The 21,090-nt window shown below is 40.0% G+C and overlaps 1 protein-coding gene across 4 annotated transcripts in view; it reads left to right on the forward strand.

The window, feature by feature from the left end:
• ptprub (protein tyrosine phosphatase receptor type Ub) overlaps positions 1 to 21,090 on the forward strand; it is a 147,130-nt gene that overhangs the window by 39,410 nt on the left and 86,630 nt on the right. For all 4 annotated transcript variants that reach the window (XM_027287026.1, XM_027287027.1, XM_027287028.1 and 1 more), the window contains exon 2: positions 4,585 to 4,716. In XM_027287026.1, coding sequence (XP_027142827.1) covers positions 4,585 to 4,716 — 132 coding nt within the window. The remainder of the gene's footprint in view (positions 1 to 4,584; positions 4,717 to 21,090) is intronic.

Below are 21,090 nucleotides of genomic sequence, written 5' to 3' on the forward strand. Positions count from 1 at the left end.
TTTTGTGATTGGACTTGGTGGTCTATAATTTAAAATATCATCTTGACTGTTGTTGCTATGGGCTATGTGACTCCTTTGATTTCATCCTCTACCTATTTTGCTGTGTTTGATTTATTCAAGTGGAAAGTTGTCAGAGTGGTAGCACCTTTTAAAAAAAAAAAAGCTTAGGCCAATATCCTGATGCTTAAAACATATGCAAATAAAGTGGATAAGCAGAGACTCTGACAATATTCACTGTGCATAGCTGACACTCTAATTAGATAGCAAGGCAGAGGATTATACAAGTAAACAGAGGAAGAGATACCAAATCTAACAGGAGAAAGCTACATGTGACACTAACAACTGATATAAGCAGGGAGAGAGAGACTCACAGCCTTGATTAACTGCACATATTAAACTTAGAAACATTTTTTTTCTCGCATCCCTATGACAGTGCCTGCAAATTGGAGTGTCTGGTAAACAAGTTGCCACCTTCTTTTATGTCCTCGTGAAATCAAAGAGGAGCTACTGCATCTATCCTCTGACAGACTCACATCCACAGTTTAAATCTGAAGTTTGCTGTAAAGTCTGAGAGGTTATGTGTGAATGTATTTTAACGGTGTTGGTGCTCTTTACACTAAATAATGACAGTAATGTTTAAACAAAGAGAGAAAATATGTCTTTTTTTAACTGGTGTCAGTAAATCATAATCTTCATTCACTTCTCTTTACACTCTCTTTTTTGATATTCCTCCTAACAGTGCAGCATTGAACTGCATGCAGGGCACCACAGCAGGCTGATTCGGTATTGCTTTACTGTTTTTCAACATGTTTTCTACTTGTATTGCATCCCTGAATATGTGCTTTCTGGCTTGTTTGTAAAGATTTGATTATTCTGTGTTTTTTTTTTATTTGTTTTTTTTTGTTGGGCTTCCAAGACATAGCATGTTTCCATCAGCCTTCCTTATACATTCAAAACACTTGCAAGCCTGGATAGTAGATCAGACTCAGCGATTGTGATGAAAGCAGCCTTAGCAGTCTCACAAACATTTAAATACGGGCTCTATGATTTGCATTAATTTGTTGCCAAGAGGTTTTAACAAAAATAGATTAGTATCTAATGAGCTCTACAAAGTGATGTGTTTAACATGGAGGTTGGTTTATATCAGCTCACAACAGCATGAACAACAGCCCAACATGTTGTAACCTCAGCCACATAATCTTGGCAGTGTCTGACTTTGCACTGGTCATTGCACTAAATTATGTTGTAATTATTCAGGTAAAAAATGGCTGCTGACATCCCACACACCCATTGGTCCTCCAGAAGGAGGTGAGGAGGCAGTGAGTTTGTCATGATAGATGAGCTGGATCTCCCCCTGGTGCGTTATGAGGAGATGACATTCCCGAGCAGCGCTGGCCTCGCATCCTGGCTTCCTTCTTCTGGATGATGAGACTTTTGTAGGGAGGAGTCTGCAGGCTTCATTTACCGAAGCAGCAGGGAATAATATAGTGCCAGCGTTTGGATGTGTCAGGTCCCATATCTCTGGCTGTTCTATTAGAAATAGACCCCAGTGCGGGACAATTAACCCCTGGCCTCAGCAGCAGATCTGTGCAGTAACAGCCCAGCACGGGACAATAAATCAAACCTAGAGGGAGAAACCCACACTCCTTCCCCTGCTGGTTGGCTGCTACTATCACCCAATGGGCCGAGCTTACGTGATGGTAGATACGCTCCGGTGTTATCGTATAATCACTAGAGGTGCAAGAGTGATGTAATAGGTTGGTTGTGGGCAAGGGCACCCTGAGTATTTTTGTGCTGCAGTGAATACAGCATCTGGAGAAAGTTCAACACCTTGGACCAACTGTAACATTTTAAACCAAACTTGGTTCACCGTCTTTGTTATCGCACACTGCTCTCCGGCAGACTCTTCTGGCAAGGTGCAAATGGTTTTTATACAGCATGGCAAGGTAAAAGGTTTTATTTGACATGCTGGAAATTTGCTGCTTCTCACCAAGCACAGCAAGAGCCTATCGTCTGCAGCACTACGTCTAACCAGCTCATTGTGGCTTGCCTCTTCTTCCTGTAATGTATATTACTACAGTAACATATATGTCCATATTAATTTTTAGTGAATAGTAAATGAAGATAATAACTTCCACCAATTCTATGAAAAATACGTTAATATTTTTCTACAGCTGCTTTACAATAAAATCCTCCGACTGATTCAGTGGTGGAAAATTAATATGAAGCAGCAGCAGGAAATGTTCGATTTGTATCAGCAGTAACTTAACACAGCCCCAATACGGCTGTAGGAAAGCCATAGATAAACAGTAAAATGAGGCTGATATGAAATGAAACTCCAAACCACAGACGTTCGGTTACAAGCTTCAAAAGTAACGAGAGCTTTTTCTCTCTTCGTCAACACAGCCACACTGAGCCGGCAAGTGTAACGCAAGACACGGCTTGGTTTTGGGGGTGGGGGATTAAAGTGTTGCTGTGTGACCTCTGTCTGCCCTGGTACCAAGTGCCGTTATCCTCTGCAGTTAAAACACAGGTATTTATGGATTGATGCAGCATAGAGCAATTAAAGAGAGTTATATGGAGCTTGGGGAAAAAAAAGGAGAGCTGGGCTGATTTTGATCATGTGTTTGTTGCATCAAGTATAGAGAACCGTCAAATACCAAAGTCTGGCACAGAATACTTGGTCTTTTACCAATTCTTTAATCAGATATTTTCTCATCGGAGCCAGGAGGCAGGGAAATTTTAATCTATATTTTATATATTTATTTTCATAGCTGCTTTTTCTCTGGATATATTTAAACACTGATAACTGATGCCATATTTTGTTACATTTCTAAAAATGCGTTTCCGATAAAGACGTGTTCAAATTTGGCAAATTATATACACCCATACATTTTGTTATTGGCACCAAAACCAATATAGTTTTAGTTTGTAGTTACATATTTAGTTTTGGCACTGGGAAATGTCAAACAGTGCCCAGCTCTGTTGTAGTCTTTCTTATGTCCTCCATTTTATTTGGCCTGTAACACAGCAAACCAGTCCAATGATGGCAATAACCTGTTAATGAGTTGAAGCAGTGGCTATCTTATGCATCGGTAGTAAAAAAGAGAATAATGAATCCTCACCACAGCGAGGCCGACTGCGTTTTTGTCTGCAGCCCTTCATATTGAGACCATTTGTTTAATGGCAGATTAGAGAAAAGAATGAGCAGCGATAAAGCTGTAGACCACAGGGGTCACCTTCAGGACCTGCTCATGGTTATTCCTATCATTAGCATGTCGCATCTCGTGCTGTCCTGCTCCAATTATCACTGACACAGGCTCTGGTCTTATGACTGGGCTATTCAAACTGCCCACTGCTGGACTGTAATTCTCACACTGATGGACTAATGTGAAATATGGCAACAGATGCAGAGAGCAACGACTGAAACACATTATTCAGGACCCAAGGGCCATTAAAACCATAGCTATTAAATATAATTTGAAAAAATTAGCTTTTTGGCGCATGGAATAGCAGGTTGTGAGGTATTATGATAATCACTACAATCCCCAGAGTACCTGCTTCCCCCAAATGTTATTACTATTTGTATGCCTTTGTGATTGGGTTTTGGGATATGTAGTCTTGTTTGTAAATGCTTTATGGGAGTGGTAATTCTCTTCAGGTGCAAAGGGCAATTATTGCTTTTTGCCAGGGTTTGTGTTCTTTTACGCAAGTCTGAAGTAATTACAGCCCATTGCTTGATTATTTTCGGTGGTTCGACAGAATTTGTGCAAATAAGAGCACATTTCATTTAGTAATTTTAACACACAAACCCCTGCATATGACATGGAATAGTGAGCTCGCATTCAGACTGATTCTGACTATTGAAATCAAGCTCATTGTCACGGGTACTGTTGGTGGTATGTGGTAATTGCTGGTACTGTTTAAAAGCCATAAGATCTTTTATAGCTCCTTTGTTCTGATAATGTTGATTTTGCAGTCTATTATATGCTGGAGATTGACCATGTGGTGCAAATAATCTACTGTGAATATTGTTATTTTTTTCACCTGAAATTCACTCATGTTAAAATATCTTCACAGTTGCAAAGAGCAGAATACATATCTGTAGGTTTACTGTATTAATCTATGTACTTATTATAGTAACACTTGGGCAGCCTTTCATACCACAGACCTGACTGTAGCGGCGTTGAGCCTGCCTAGCTCAGTTGTGGTATAAACACAGGTCATCGCTTTGGTTTGAAAGGTGGTTGTTGTTGCTGCAGGGGATATTGTGGCTGGTTGCTAAGATCCAGTGGTTTAAGTGTATATTTAATCCAGAAGGAAGAAATGCAGAAAAATATAGAAATAAAGCCCACATAGGCACAAAAATCATATCCCTTTTTTTTTTGGGACAGTTTGAATCGAAATTGACAGATTAATCAATTATAAAAAAATAATTGTTATTTGCGGCCATTAAGAGTTCTTTCTTTAATTTGTCTCAGTCATCTGTCAGGGTAAATCTACCTATTTAAATAAAACTGTAAAACCACAAAAGGTCTTATTTTTTTTTAAAATGACTCATTTTATTTTCCCCCTTTGTTTCAGCGGCAGGCTGCACGTTCGAAGAGGATTCAGACCCCAATCTGTGTGAATTCACCCAGGGAGAGGAGGATGACTTTGATTGGCTGCTGTATCGGACGTACAGTTCACCTTTTGCGAGCTCCGACCTCCTGCGGGGTGAGTGTTCCTCTCTCCTACGTTTCTGTACTGTTGTTCTGTAAAAATCTTACACTGAAGCACAATACATGTCAGCAGTTGGTTTGTGCTTTTGCTTCTTTTAAAATTGACTTAAAAATAAATTGACTTTTGTTTGTACCAGTGTGGCTTACATATCAGCCTTTATGTCCAGTGTCCATTATGCATCAGCTTTAATGAAGCACTGACCCCAGATTTGTCTGCTTCCCGCTAACCCCAAGGATAATTTTATGTTAACCAGCCTCACAGGACTAATGGAAACCAGCATTTTCCTGCCATCATCCTCTCTACTGGTGGTTGCCAGAGGGAGATGGCATGCATAGTTTATAAGGCGCTCCTCCATCTCTGCATTAACAAATACCTTCAGGGATCTGACAAAGAGAAGAGTGCTGTTTCAGCTTCTCAGCAGAAATATCAGTGGCAGCAGTGGGCTCTCTGCTGAAGTATTTCTGCTGTGGAATCTTGCAGTATGATTAAGGAACCAACCTCCGTCGGGTATAAGCAATCAATCTATCATATAGTAATGAGAATTTGACCAATCCATGACAAAAACATTAATTTCATTGCTCATTTTACTTGAGAGGCAGAGAAAAAATTTGCAAATTCAGTGGCGGCAGACATTTTACAACCCTGGAAGAAAGGATTGACACCATTTGACAGCAGAGGAGACATTTAACGTGACAGATATAAAGATAGATACGCCAAGAGGAACATATGTAAAGATGACAAGATAAGATACAATCACATGCTGTACATCATTTAAAAAGAAATAATTGTAGCCCTCAGGGAATACTAATATCGACTCAAGTACCCTTTGAAAATGGCTAAAAACTTCCTGCAGGGATAAATGGTTTTATTTTTAAACGTTGCATAGTTGTGATATTTATTTATAGGACTAAAATCATTTCCTGCCCTCAGGCATCTGTCCAAATAGAATTCTGAACTTGATAAATCCCAAATTTTATCCTAAACCGCACCTCATTCACCTCCTCATCATCAGCATTCGAGTGGGAATCTGCCGGCAGGCACCAGCCAATTCACAGCAGGCAATGGGATAATTAATACTTTTCCCTTTGGGTTTAATTAAAACTTACTGCCATGGCATTTAAAGTATTCTGGGACCTTCAGTGGAACAGGCTAGCACAGGTGGAATGAGGCAGGTACTGTAATCTGTACATGACGAGACAGCATGAGACTGTATCAGCTCTCGATCGATCAGCTCTGCGAACCAGGAGACAAATCCAGTTTCATTTATTACCTGTTCATCCTTCAACCTCGCACTAGAAGCAGTGTCTTGTTCCTGTTCTTCATCTGACTGGTGTCATTTTATAGTGACAGCTGTGTTCCTTCGTTAGTTAGACCATGACATTTCAGGTGGATAACCTGCAGACACTCTTCTCTTTTTTTCCCCTTCTCTCTGACTTAATCCCCCTGTGTTGACTCCTAGCCATATATCACACTGGGCAGCCAAGGTACGGGGATAACAAGAGTTTATGAGATAAGGCTATTTACATTGGACCAGTATTAACTTTGTGGGGCCGAGAAACTGGTGTCAAGGGAAGATTAGTAAACACAGCTGAGATAGCAGCAGCTTGTGGCTCCCAGGAGAAATTAGAGACTACCGTTCCCATGAAAGAGAAAATAGTCTCGGGGAAAAAAAAAAGAAGATAGAATGCGGTGAGATCTTAATAAGAATGTCCCGTTTTTATCACAGTCTCCTTTATTTTGAATTAGATCAGAGATGTCTGGATGCTATTGAAAATCCTAAATTCTCTGGATGTTTTAATGAACCTCGAGTCGAGCTTGGAGGATGATGACCTTGTAAAGAAGAATGTGTCTGCATGTCAAGTGTTCCCCATCTTCTGAAAGGCAGATTCATCAGCTTGAAAAGTTATGTGTCTACTAGAATATCCATTGTAGTGTATCAGAGTGGCCTTAAGGAAAAAAAAAACGTTAAAGTCTAAAGAACAAGTTTTAAAAAACAACTTTTGGTAAGCTTTGTTCAATCTTTGTTCACCTTATAAAGTGTTGTTTTCTAATTCTCATGAACCACCACGGGTCAAACATGTGGGACGTGATGTCAAGATATTTCCAGGGTAACTGTGATGAAGATTGAAATCAAGTTCCACTAGAAGCTTAGCTTCTGTAAATAGTCAACAACTGGAAGAGTTTACAACAGACAGCTTCAGTAGTGCTGTCACAGCATTTGTCTATATGTTTCACTGGGAAAAATGGGCTACTGCGCTGCTCGCTTCTGTAACATGCAGTGAGAACTTCTAATGGTCTAAAGTCAGTATAATATTAGAATAACCAGAGATATCATCTTCCTTGTTGCAACCAGGCACCTACTATACCCACAATGCAACTTGACTGCCTACCGTTTGATCGAGATTTTGGTGTGTTATTCTGGTACTGGCTAATGTTGCCTCGAGCCTTTAGCCCCAAGCAGAGATGAAAAGCAGACTACAGAGGTCTGGTAAGCTCATTTTATTTTCTCTCCCCACAACACGGCTTTAATATGTTACATTAGGTAGTTTATCAGACTTTGTGCAGCTTGAGCCACAAAAGATTTTATTAAACTTTTTTCACATGTACGGTAGTACTCCTCAAGTACTGTAAAAACATTGTGATGTGTAAAATTAGTGCTTTTTTTACAAATTCAGTGCTCGTTATACAGCAGGTAGATATAGAGCTGCTGAAAGTTTCATGATTCAGTCCTCCGTGTGAATGTTTCTTTCTGTTGAAGTGCCACCGAGCACACAAATCACGCTCAGTTGTCCACCTCAGCATCCGTACAAAAAGTGTCTCTTGGATGTGCAGAAACTGGAGCTTTAGTTTCCAGCTGAGTCACACAAAAAAAACGTTGGCAGTTTTGAAACAGAGTGTTGAAATGTGCTCTTTTTTTCCTCACCATGCTAATCTTGCAAATCCCCCTCTCTCCCTATTCTTTCTTGTAAATGTCTCCTGTGCTGTCCAGTGACACACATACAGTGGAGGTACGATTTAAAAATAGGCTCTGCTGCAGGCTAGAATCCAGCTCCATCTGTGTATTTGTACATCACATTATAACAAGCTACAAAGTCAATAGATTGGTTGTTTTATTAGCTACTAACACAATAGATCTCTGAATAAATGCCTACAGCCATTCTGAATGGACTCTTGTTGGATGGGACCTGAGGTCTAGGAAAGGTTAAGACTTACATGAAGCGTGGCTTTGAGCATTGTCTTGGGGTCAGTGTCTGGTCAATTGAGCAGCAGGCTCAATGTAATGACCTTAACAGAGCTAATTCATACAGTAAAACACAGGCAGTCCTCCATCTGTATCTCCAGCATCCTCTACCAGTCGGAGATGGAGGACAATGTCATATCTTCTGGCCTGTACTATCTGTCACCTCTCACCCCTGCCTGGCTGCATGCGCACACCGCAGACCAGCTGCACATGTTTGTGTGTGTGTGTGTGTCTCATTGCTGGCGACCCAAGTTTCATACACCTCTGTGAAAGGATGAGGCAGAGCGAGGAGACAGGTACATTTGGTGTAGGAGACGTGTTGTTATCAGAGCTGACCAGCCATCCTCGCTGGTTTAATACCCTATTACACTGCCCTCCTCCACCTTTCCCTGCCAGCAGTCTGCTTTCACCATATATATCGTATGTACAGTATATATATATCGCCCCATTTAAAAGGTCTCCATTTATAATAGTTTCAAATTTCAGTTTGTTTTGCTCTTGTAACATTGTGCATTTTTAGAAAGATAATATACTTTATAGCTTGTAAATCTGCTGCTTGACTTGTAGGGGAAAATGGTTGCTATATACAGTATATATCACAGATACTTTTAGGAGAAGGCAAGTACCATTGAATGAAGTATATTATGAAGTGCATTTAGTACACAACATAATGATGTTGTGTATTAAATGGAATAAATACACTGACTTGCTAAGATGGTAGCAGTATAACTGTGTTCCAGATATCCGTCTGTTGGTATAAATTCAATTTTAACAGTTAAAACCTCTCTACAAATGATTTAATAAAAATATATGATTGCCATTTTTTCTGATCAATATTGCAGTTGCAATTTAAATTGTGTTTATTTCATTGAAATTAAACAGGCCTGTATTAATGTGTGTGTAATGTACTGTACTGTACTGTACTGTACTATGTGTACTGAGCAAAATCACAAATGTATCTTGTATCTACATAAATATATTCAGCAATATTTATCTACTTATGTATGGATAGCGCAGCTGCATGTTTTTAAGGACTTCTCAGAGTTTCTTTACTACCAGTCGGGGAAAAAGTAAACTGTCCTAGTTTTCCACAGAAACATAATATAGTATATGCTATACACGTACTTTCATTAATATCAACACAATAATAATACAATGATACAGTGGATTGGCACTACAGCTGCGTGAGCTAAGCTCAGATAGAAGATAGGATATTATTATATACTATTGATCCAACACCGTGGAAATTCACTTGTTATAGCAGCTCACAGTACACAAGGTGGATAAGAAATATAAATATAAAGATATAGTTATTTACACTATATACACCTTTTAAGTATATGGATATGCATGTTGGATCATTTGTATCATGCACATTTATATCTAATATAAAAGTAAATATAATTAACACAGGAAAAAGTAATTGAGTAATTTAACAGTGCTACATTAAGTCATGTTGGTGTTAAAGAGCTGTTGGAATGAAGGACCTGTGGTCATGCTCCTTCTTACATGGTGGGAGTAGCAGTCTGTTGCTGAAGGAGCTGTTTCAGGTCTCCACAGTCTCATGCAGAACTGTCAGCTCTGCGAACATCCTCCTCTCCCCAACTTCCTCTGTGGAGTCTAACCCCTAAAATATACAGCATGCGGAACGGCTGCGTACTCCGCCGTCCGCTAACTCACACATAATTCGTTTGTGATGCGCTCAGGTGCGTCTCCGCCACTGAGCGTCGCGAGAACGCACGAGATCTTGCGACTTCATGCATAATCGCGCAATATTGCAGGCTGTAGTCTCTTTGACTCCTGCAATGACATTCCATGCTGCATCTTTTTTCTGGTGTCCTTATAAAAAGGATGTGAGGTGTCATCAATGATTACGCCTGAAAACCCCTCACCTGTTGACTTCAGGTCGCCCCCACCCATTATGACGTGTTCTTGTAATGAAACTCGATCTGCAGTGAAAACTGAGTATTTTATTTTGAAAATAAACCAGGGTTTTATTTTGTATTTTGTAGCCGATTTCCTTCCCCGTACAATCTGCTCTGTGCTGAATTTATGTGCCGTGCTCCGGCGTCCGTGAAAAATAGAAGCTCTGCGTATGTGTTGCGGAGGGCTGCCGGACGCCGCAGTCGTTCCGAGAATCCCAGAGGTCTCATTTTAGAGGTTTAAAAAGATATACAACAATTTAAAGTTTATCAGAGAGATCTCAACAACTCAGCAGGAGCTATCTGCCATTTACACCTGATAACTGCTGAGCTAGCTGCTAGCTAAAGTGTGAGGAGATCACCGTAATAATTTATGTCAATAAAAGATAAAACAATATTTGACAAAAATGTAGAGACCACAGGATGCAGAGACACATCCAACAGGCAAAAGACACTTGCTTTGACAACTCGCAGCATTAACGTTAATTAGCTACAGTTGAGTAAATTTACTGCTGACAGTTTAGAACTGGGGAAAAATTTCACTTGCTTAAGATAGGATTAATTATGTAAGTTTTAATTAAAATTGCACAGCTCTTGCAATTTTGAAGTTGCACTCTTTCAAAGCTCATTTAAATATTAAAAACTGTAAATTGCTCAACCCTACATCATTTCTGTGCCATGGCATGTCACAGGACAGAAGCAGGTGGATGTATTTTTCCTCCGCTGTGCTCACCTGTTTGGAAATAAGGAACAGCTTCTTTCTAAAATGATGAAGTATGTTCCTTTTCATGTTTGGGGGGAAAAAAAGAAAAAGAAAAATGACTGAGGACATGAAAGGGAGAGCAGATATATGGAACTGGAGGTCATGGTTGAGTAAATCTTAATAAAAAGTCAAGTAGTGGTTGAAGCAATGTATCAGCTTCTGTGGGAACACTCGGCTTCAAGGCTAAAACTGCTATGATAAAGTGAGTTGCTGTTTATTTTCAGGAAGAGGGGCAACCTTTGAACACCTTTTTACTAAAGCACTGTATTGATTCTTTAACTTGGATTACAGAGGACAATAGTTTCCTTAAAAAAAGAATTGTGTCTGGGTATGGGCCGTTGATAAGTCTGCAGGATTTTGTTCCAGCCAGCAACGTCCACCAGCTGATTTCACTAATTAACACACCTTCAGTTAGAGTGGGAGGAACTAATTAGTGAAATCAGCAGCTGTGGTGTTTGGTGGGAATGAAATCCTGCAGAGTCTTCCATGGCTCAGGACCGAACACCAGTGGCTTACAGGGATAATTGCTTATGTCTCTGTACTTCAAGGCAAAGAAGATCATACTTATTGATCAGCAATGTATTACATAAATGTCTGAAAGCTCGCTCTCCCTTTAAAGCCCTTAGAAATGCAGAAGCTTTTAAAATACAACAAATTAATTGAATTGTTATTCAGGGCCAGGAGCATCAGCTCCCTTTATGCCTTCTCAACAAGGTAAAGAGAAATCATTAATGTAAGTGATAGACACGTTTGGGAATGGCGCATAGCAGACATTGTGACCGTTACTGAAGCCTGCAGTCTAATGGGTGTATACTCTGCGAGCACTTCTTTTGTTCTATGTGTTTTGCTCATCTACACACAATAGACACCCAGGTGATAGGTAGGCTATGGTAATGCAGCCCCAGTTTGGCTGTACTTTTTGTCTAATTAGTGTCACTTTAGAGGGACAGCTAGAGGGCTTTTATGTGTAAGGCTGCCGGTTTAACAACATAATTGAGGCTCAGGAAGCACACTTGGGAATGCAGCCAAATAGGTGAATCACCTTAACTAGGTGAGATGAAGTGGTCGGTCACTTGATGCAGGTTCAGCTCATGAAAAAGGGCCACGTGGGTGACAACTGCAATTAAACTGGAGCATATTTTCTGCATAAATTGGGAATTTGGGATTTTGCTTGCACATAATTGGCCCTATTTGACATACTCGAGGAGCTACAGATTTATTGTTTATCTTGCTCTTTAGAACAATTTTAGCACATTTTGTAGGGGACTGAATAATAAAGCAAGCCGAACTGGAGGGCTATAACATAAGCATGTGAGTAGGTTTTCTCACATATTTGCAACTCCAATGTAAGTGTTTTCTTTTTTTCTACTTTAATTAATTGAAACCATAACATTCATGTCTGTAGATTTGGAAAATTCACACTCCTTAGTTTATTAAATGTTTGTAAAACCCATCGGCTATAATCAAATAAGAGTTTATAGCCATACTAGTGGCACTGTGAGACTGTACTATATGATTACATGGACTGGAACTAAACTACGATACTCTACTTGTTGTCTTCTCACTTTTTTCTCACTTCTACATTTGTGTCTGGCTCACAGTCCCTGCAAAATAGTGACACAAACGACAGGTTTACAAGAGTTTGAGAGATAGACGGAGAGTGTGAGCAGTGGTCAAGCGACATAGACAGTGAATGAAAGTGAAGGAGCGTCAGTATCATAAAAGCTGGTGAAGTTATTTTTTGATTATTTCATAGTCGTTACCTTCAGCACAAATAAACACACCCACAGCAGCCCTTAACCCCAACATACTACGGAGTGTCTAGGCATCATCCAAGTCAGTAAGCCTTATCCTCTGGCGACCATGAATGTCAAATTTTGTGTCAGTACTTTAAATAGTTGCATGGTATATTTCAGTCTGGACCAAGTGGTGGACCATCTGTCCAACAGACCAACATTGCTGTCCATACGGCCATGAGTCGCTCATGTGGCTAAAAAGTATGATGACCAGTTTAAGAAAGAAAAACTGTAAATTGCTCAACCGTTCATTTAAGACTGTCTTTTTATAAAATAATAAATGCATAAAGATACAAACAAAGATTTTTGGTTATAGTGAAACAAAAAATCCAAAATTAGTGCAATATCAGTTCATGTTCACTTAATAATATATGTTTCTTATAGTTTCTAATGGGCGTAGAGCTATTATTGATCTACAAAGTTAGTGCAAGTTCAAGTTTTGGTCACATCGATGCTTGTGAAACTGTCCAGAATCTTAAGTTATTCCCTAATTCATCTAAGGCTCTCTTACTTACTTACTGACTTACTCTGAGTAAGCAAAAGATTAACTAAGAGTTAAAGCATCTTTGTGAATCAGATGTGGATGCTTGAATTAAGTTTGAATATATTTTTACTCCTGTCAGCTGGCTTTCAATGTGTTCTTCAAATATTTCAAGTTTCCATTCTTCTGATGTCTTGCCTCTCTGATGATCACACATTCCCTCTTTGGTGATCATGAGACTGGAATACGCTTTGTATTTATGCCTGGTGTGGATATTTTTATTTTGTGTACTTGGATAATTCCTAGCTTCTGTGCACTTCACTACCCCACTGTGTCCACACTTTGCTTTGGCTCTCTCTGGGCGTTCACAGATCACAGGTCTGTGGACCTTGGCAAGTGTGTAAAAACCAAAACCGATAGATTCCAAATATCTTTAAAATTCTCTTTTTATGTAGGCCTGCATTTAGCTTTGTCAGTACACATGAACTGGAAAAGGCAGAGCAAATTTGGCAAGGAAAAGTTCTGGGTTCATATCCACAGCAACTCATTCATGACCTATTCTGGGCTACATTAGTTTTAGTAGAGCGAAAGATCTTTCGTGAGTACTTGAACACAGACAGATGACATGTCAGAACAAAATGTATGCAGATTTGTTACTTAATAATGTTTCATTCATTTAAAAACATTTTGACAGCTCTCATGGTTCATTTTTGCTCAAAAGAAGGATGAGAGCCCCAATCTTGTTTTAATATTATCAACCTTTTTTATGCAATTAATCATCACCTAAACAACTTTGAATAAAAATGTTGCTGATTGATTACCGCTGTATCCCCAAACATCAGCAATCCTTGACCATGTAGTATCTCATTTCCTTTATATGATTAATGTATTTCACACCTAGGTGATAAACCACACTGTTAGTTTACAGTGCTTGTGTGATATATCAACAAACACTGGACTGAGAAGATGGTTTGTGGGTTGGATGTGACTCGACATGATCAAGCAGTGTAATAAAGTATCGGTCAGATTTATTACTTACTGACAAGATGTCGTTGGGTCATTGTAATATGTTGTATTCGGTTGTCAGGCACCTTTGAACAATTAATTTTTTAAATTTTTTTCATTTTTCAAAAGATATTTATTTGGCTTTTTTATTTTTGATAGAGACAGCTGAAGAGTGACAGGAATGTGGGGAGAGAGAGATGGGGAATGACATGCAGGAAAGAGCCACAGGTCAGATTCGAACCCTGGGCTACCGTGGAAAGGACTGAGCCTTCGTACATGGGGTGGCTGCTCTACCAACTGAGCTAAATGACACCCCTGAACAAATACCTTTTAAACGTAAAAGAGATTCCTTTTGCACATAGCCTTGCAATTAAAGATTAGTCAGAGGGCGCTTATCAGTGTTGTGAGTCCTAAGGCAGTGAGGTATTTTTGTTGTAGATGATGTGTTGTGAAAATGTACTGTCTTGTAATTGTGTTTTCAAGCTACAGTGTTAATTTTCTTAACAGAGATGTAATTCTGTGTCTCCTGCCCTGCCCAGAGACTACAGAAGTAAATTAGTGTATAGCTAATTCTGTTAAATCTAAGAAGCGGTGCACTGCCTTGGACATATAAATAAATAACAAATAACATAAAAGGTTTAATGAACAAAAAAATGCCAACTAATAAGTTAAAACACTCTAACAGCACAATCGACAGCTGGCAGCGCTTTGTGCACTTGCAGGAATTACATTTATATTGGATAGTCCTGCAGTGCACAATTTAGATCCACAATTAGTGCCAATGCAGGATGTAGTGTGCCGTTTATGTAGCAAGATGATAATGTACTGAGGTCGTAATGGATGAGCAGGCAACATGTTTCTTTTTTTTTCCAGGCCAAAAAAACATTGACTATTTCAAATTCTTAGGATTTTCATTCTCATTGATTTTACAGAAGTTCCATGGTTGAGCTTCAGCTTTGGTGTAGTGCACAGACCCGACTTTTGACAATGATGACTTGGTATACTTACTAACTAAATGGAAACTTCCATATTCTGCGGAAAAAAAAAGAAGAAGAACAAAAATAAAACAGCAGTAAGGCAGAGCAGAGCATATCAGCTGCAAGAGTGGTAAGAGGGTACCGACCCATGTGGAGGGTTTTCAGGTGATAAAGTTGGCCTCCTGCAGAAAATCCTACTAATAAAAAAAGTGAGTTTAAAACTTGAGTCATCTCAGTTTATTAAAATTCTAGACAGAAACAGCCCCCTATAACACTAAACTCATTTCGCTATGGGATCATAACATTGCACTTATTATTGCCACCTTGCTGACTTGCTCTTTGAGTTGCATTATTCTCCAGCATATGTTTTATTTTCATTGTTAGGTTGACTGCTTTTCTAAGGGGAAATAAAAAGTAGTCATGTTCTCCTGTGGGAGTAGGAAGTGACAAACATCTTCTTATGAATACAATGCCCTGTGTCCCTCAGGGGCCCTAATGCATACTTCAGAGGTCCCACTGGGAAAACTGAAGGAAGGATTCACAAAATGTCTTCAGCTGCTTGACAGATCTTCTAAATAACCGTGCATCTTCACTCTTTACATTTTACTATCACAAAGTACCAGATAACACTGAGTCACTGAGTTGGTGACGGATGTATCATTTATAAGTGAAACTGCAGTCTATGCTTTAAGCTGCAATGAATATTCAATCATCATTCAATGATTTATCGATATTGATGTACCTCTTAAAGTAATCAGCAAAAATTGAATTCAGTTTTATTTATATCGCATTAGATCCTTCCACAAGTTATCTCATGACTGTTTCCATATGGAGCAGATCTAGACTGAACTCTTTATATTATTTATAGACTTAACAATTCTCACCATGTGTCAAGCACTTGGTGACAAATTCTCTCTGATTACAGTTTTACAGGTGTGAATATTTTCTGTTTTATTTACTCCTCTATGACAGTAAACTAAATATCTTTTGGTTGTTGACAAAACAAGACATTTGAGGACGTCACCTTGGGAACAACTAATTCATTAATCAAGAAAATGAAAAGTTGCACCACATGCTTTATGTATCTTTACCATAATCAGGGTGAACAGAGGGAGATAATGGTAACGCTAAACATCCCTGCAAATAGCATGAGCAGCATTTGTATGCAGTTATTGATCCTCTGCTGCGAGACTTAATGATTTCAGTGTATTTTCTCCACAGACGTAGTGGGTGGCAATCCAGTTGCCAGGAGGGGTTCTGAGTAGGCTTTTTTTCAACACCATTTGTTGGAATAACACTGATTTCAGATGTAGGATCCTCTTGAGTTGGCATCTGGTTGAAGACTCATAAAGTGCCAAGAGGGTCCTTCAGGGAATAAAGAGTGGGGACAAAACATTTGATTCTTTTTCTTCATGCTCCCGCTTAATCTCTCATCCAGTCCTTCCATTCTCATTCACACACTACCTCTCAGGTGCAATTTAATTCAGCAGTGTTTCCATAATAACTCTTGTCGTTGTCGTGCACAACACTCTGTCAGTAATTGATATGTAGGCACTGCTTCTGGGTGGAGCCATTTGCATTAAATCGTGTTAACTGATATGATAATGAACCTGATGCAAGCAGAATGACTAACTGGAGATGGATGGCTATTTGAATTATACACAATAAGTAATATATTATATCAGGTCTCAGGGGTGCACGGCTCGGTCTGCATTTGCTGCCTGTCTTTTACCAGGATTGGCCCGGCTGCCTGGATATAAATAGGCTGTATCCCATCTGGCATCTCCTTCTTTATCTTCCTACTATTCTCAATATCCTTACTATTCTTAATATGCAATAAGGGGAGCGCTATAAATATGTTGGAAATAGATGGAAGAAGTGAGACTAAATAAAACATAGTCTGAGATGTGTTAGGGTGATGATATATTAGGAATTATTTTAAATGAGATATCCAAAAAAAAATGATGAAAGTGAAATATCTGTTGGCTCTGTTTAATATGCTGTCCATCTCTGTGCTTTTAAGCAGAGTGCAGACAATTAGCCTCTCAAGCGTGACCAAATTTTATTATTCTTCATTATCACATATGAAAGGCAAGAAGTTCTTACTTCAAGAGCCACTAAAACAAAGACAAATTACCTGCAGTGAAGTCGTTGACTTTTCAGAGTTTAGATGAATCATTTTTGTTAAAAAAAATCAAATTTCTTTTCATTATAAATATTCCAATGGTCGATCCAGCAGCCTCTGAAATAAGAGATCCTCATTTTGAGGAGTGCCTTTTGTGCTTTTATGGCGTTACTACATTCGATTCCCTTTTTCACAGTCCCAGTTTTTACGGCCTCCATCAAATCTTTTCAGTACCTCCTACCTCCAGAAATATTGACTGCAATTATAGTGTGAATGGCATAAAACAGCCACCGTCTTTTGCAATCATGATCAAAATGTCGCTGCAGATGTCTGTGCTGGCCGCAGCATGAAGCCTCACAATTGTTATGGGAAAAAAAAAAATCTGAATATTTGTAGCATAACAAAAAACATCACAGAGACAGGCGAGGCAGCTCGATCGTGGCATCATGCTCTCTCCGCTTTCGCTCTGTTGTTTGTAATCGCAGTGAAGAGCATGTCCCTCCGAGGAACACTCCCAGGTTGTTACAGCTAATGACTGCTGGGGGTTCTCCACTAGGAGCTGTCTGACAGCATTTGCTCAGATATTAATATCAGACGATGGGAATGAGGACAATGCCACGCGCTGTAAATTGGTGCCACACAAACGCAACACATGCGTGAATAAGCTTGGCACGGAAACGCAGATGCACACCATCATGAACTCATACGTTATGCCGACTTATGTTTTGCACATACGGTAACTGATTTATGTAAGGAAGCGTGACACCAGCGTGTTCGGAGAATCAGCTGCTTTGCCTCCGTGTCACTTTATGTGAGTTTTGAGGCAATGTCATAAAGTGAAATCTGGAAGCTCTGCATCAGTTTTATTGTGACAGTACAATTATGAAGTTCCAGCTCCCACTGCTATGTGGGCTGCTTCCTTGTCACCTTGCTAAGGGCCATGCTCTCTAAAGGGAGCAATAGAAAAAGCCATAATCATAACTTCAGCGAAAACTCATATTCTTTTATACGCTTTGCTTGTAATGTTTTTCATCGCAGAGAAAACAGGGAATTTCAGAACCCAACTTGTGGGAAACATAATGTTTCAAAGTCTTTCTCATGAACATGATTCCTGCAGGGAGGCGAAGCCGCTCTTCTCGTCTTGATGTTTTCTCTTTGAGGTGGCATGGACAGTCTGTGGTACTCAGCTGGATACACTTCTGCAAAACGCTCCCACAAACAGCTGTGGGATTTGTACATCGCTTAACCTAATTTATTTGAGGCCTCTTTGGGAGCAGTGGAATGGTCCCAGCCCAGGATCACATGCACCTATTTTTACACACATGCACACACACACACACACACACACACACAAATACTTTCCATTTCATTGAGTCTGAGGCTTTTCCCTCAAACTGCACATTTGCACCTGTATCTCTTTGCCCTCCACAGCTTATCTGTCACTCATTTGCTCACTCTATGCTCCCCTTTTCTTTTCAAAATATTCCATCCCTGCCTAACTCTTTGAGTTTTATTTCACACCCAGGTCTAGCGTGATATTGAGAATAAGATGACATGGCAGTTCTGTTCCTGAGCTCTGGTTGGTGCATTATAAATGCCTACTCGCACAGACATGCTGCAACAGACCTCGAGTGCTAGACTTAGGATCTCGGCTGAAATTCTCCAGAGGAGGCAAACTGTCTGTGGCAGGGCAGGAGCAGCCGAACACCAGCTTCTGTTATCCCAACCTGCGCTCATTGCTGTAGGCATGTCTGCCGCTGGGTGTGAGGGTGTCGTTTTTTATTTACTCTAATATCTGCGAGTGTGTCAGTCTCGAAACGATGTGTACCTGCTCAGTTGAACTTCAGGCGCTTTGCAGTCAGACAATCCCTCACTTTTCTTGAGTTACTGCCTCTCCTCACATTCCTGTCCTCTCTTACCCTGTGTCAAGAAAAGTTTTTATTTTTTTTATTTTTCAAAAGCCAAACTTGCTGCAGAATATAGCCAATTAGAGACTAATCTTTCGATGCACAACAATTTCCGCAATGCACTGGCCTATCTCTTTTAATTGAATTAGGAGAGGAGGAAAATAAAGCAGATATTCCCTCCACATTTCTTGGAGCTTGATTACAGAAAGCGCAGACTGTTAAATTCCAACGGCTGGGTCAGAGTCATGCCATTTCCTGCTACGATTAGAGGACCAGATAACCAAGATTTATTAGCCAAACATCCTGACAATTAATTAGGAAGTGGGGCTAGACTAATCCTGTTTCCACGGGCTTTAGCGGGTCGAACCGTCTTACGCTACCAAGAGGAGCAGTGGAACACTTCAAAGACGAGGCGAATAAGGAAAGGCTTAAATCAGCCCCCACATATAAGCGCGTGTGTGTGTGTGTTGGTACAGTATAATTACTGTGTCTAGTGCGTGTGTTTGTGAGTGCAAGTGTGTGAGAATGTCCATGTACAGTGTTAAAATAATACCCTGCAAGAGATCTTATAGGTATATATGTGTATATGGATGGACACATGCCTGTTATTGTTGTTTACAGTGGCATGGTTCAGCTCTAAATCCGCCTTCTGACGTCTTAAGCATGAAGGTTTAGCCCACACCCCAGTTCAAAGGCTCTGCACTAATGCTGCTGGCTTTCAGGCCCCTCCTTTTTTTTTTCCCCCTTCTTCTTTCCCTGCGGCTCTTCATCTTATGGAGACCTCACGGCCTGGGAGGCTTGGCAGGTCAAAGCACCACACAGAAACGTACAGTCTGCTCTCTTTGTTCCGGGCATGCTTGGCATTTGGTCTGGTAAGACCTCCAGCTCTTTAAACACAACACAACCCAGCAAGCAGATGGCTGATATGCTTTGTTTGGGTCATTAGTAAGCCATCTACTTTAAAACTGGTGCTGGTGCTATATTTCTATATAGTACAAAATTGAAAAAAAGCTAGAGCAGGATTTAGCTGAAGGATCGCTGAAAGACAGCATCTGCTGTTGAATCATGACAGTGAGCAGTTAAACTGAGGGATACTTGTCTGGGCTGTGTTATTGTATAGTCATAGCTTATTATGCACTGTGTGAAAGTAAAGTGATACCTGAGCATATGGTCTAAACCCCTTGAGGAAAAGAATCTGCTGTCATTATGACCCACAAAACTTGATAGGCAAATTACAGGTGCCAAATCTCTGCCTGACTCCACATGGAACAAGCACATGACGCTTTGAGAAAACGTGTGTCTGCATAACATAAGTGGGCACATCCTCATCTCTGTTCCTGTCAGGTACATTAATTGCAAAATATACTTGTGCTGCATTATATTAACCCACACTGAATCATTCTTCTTTCACCATCTCTCTGGATATAAATAGTCCTTTGCTTGGTGTTAGGCTGACCTCACTGAGAGACTGAAGTAAATTAATTATACATTTTGAGTAAACAGTTCAACTCCGGTGTTCTCACATGACATTTTGTATTTTAATTTTGTTCTTAGCCTTGCACAACTTGAGAGTTTGAAGATCAGGTTTAGATTCATGGAAATGTCTACATGACATTTGAAAAGTTATACACAAGTTGTGAAATCTTGGTGAAATACTGTATCTTAACAGTTCTCTCATACATTCAGAATGAATGCACTGTGTGAAATAGTGCAGCAGAGAGATTGGTCAATGTCCTGGAGCTGTCCTGGAAACGTCCTTGTGGCGAGGAAGGTAATCTCCAGACAGGCTTAGAAAGTCTCAACAGGGAATTCAACTCTTTGGTCCACTGAGGACTGTGGTTGTTCTGTGCAGGTGTGCATGAGGGTCATGGTGTGAAGGTAAAGAAGCACATGTGTTTGATCATGTACTTACAAAAGCACATGCATGCTCAGCAAACCTTCAGGATAAAAAAGGTTAAAAACAAACTCGTTGAGCACCAGGTAGATCTCAACTCGTGCACCTGTTTAAAATGGTCTTCATGGCTTAATAAAGTTATTTCTAAGTCCTTCCTTGGCTGCATATACTGTTTAGTCAGCCGGTGGATCCTTCGGTCTCTGTCCATCTGGCTCTATTGTCGATTGCAGACAGACTGGCTGATGAGCACAGCCTGG

This window comes from Larimichthys crocea, chromosome XIII, assembly GCF_000972845.2.
Source record: "Larimichthys crocea isolate SSNF chromosome XIII, L_crocea_2.0, whole genome shotgun sequence".
NCBI lineage: Eukaryota > Metazoa > Chordata > Actinopteri > Sciaenidae > Larimichthys > Larimichthys crocea.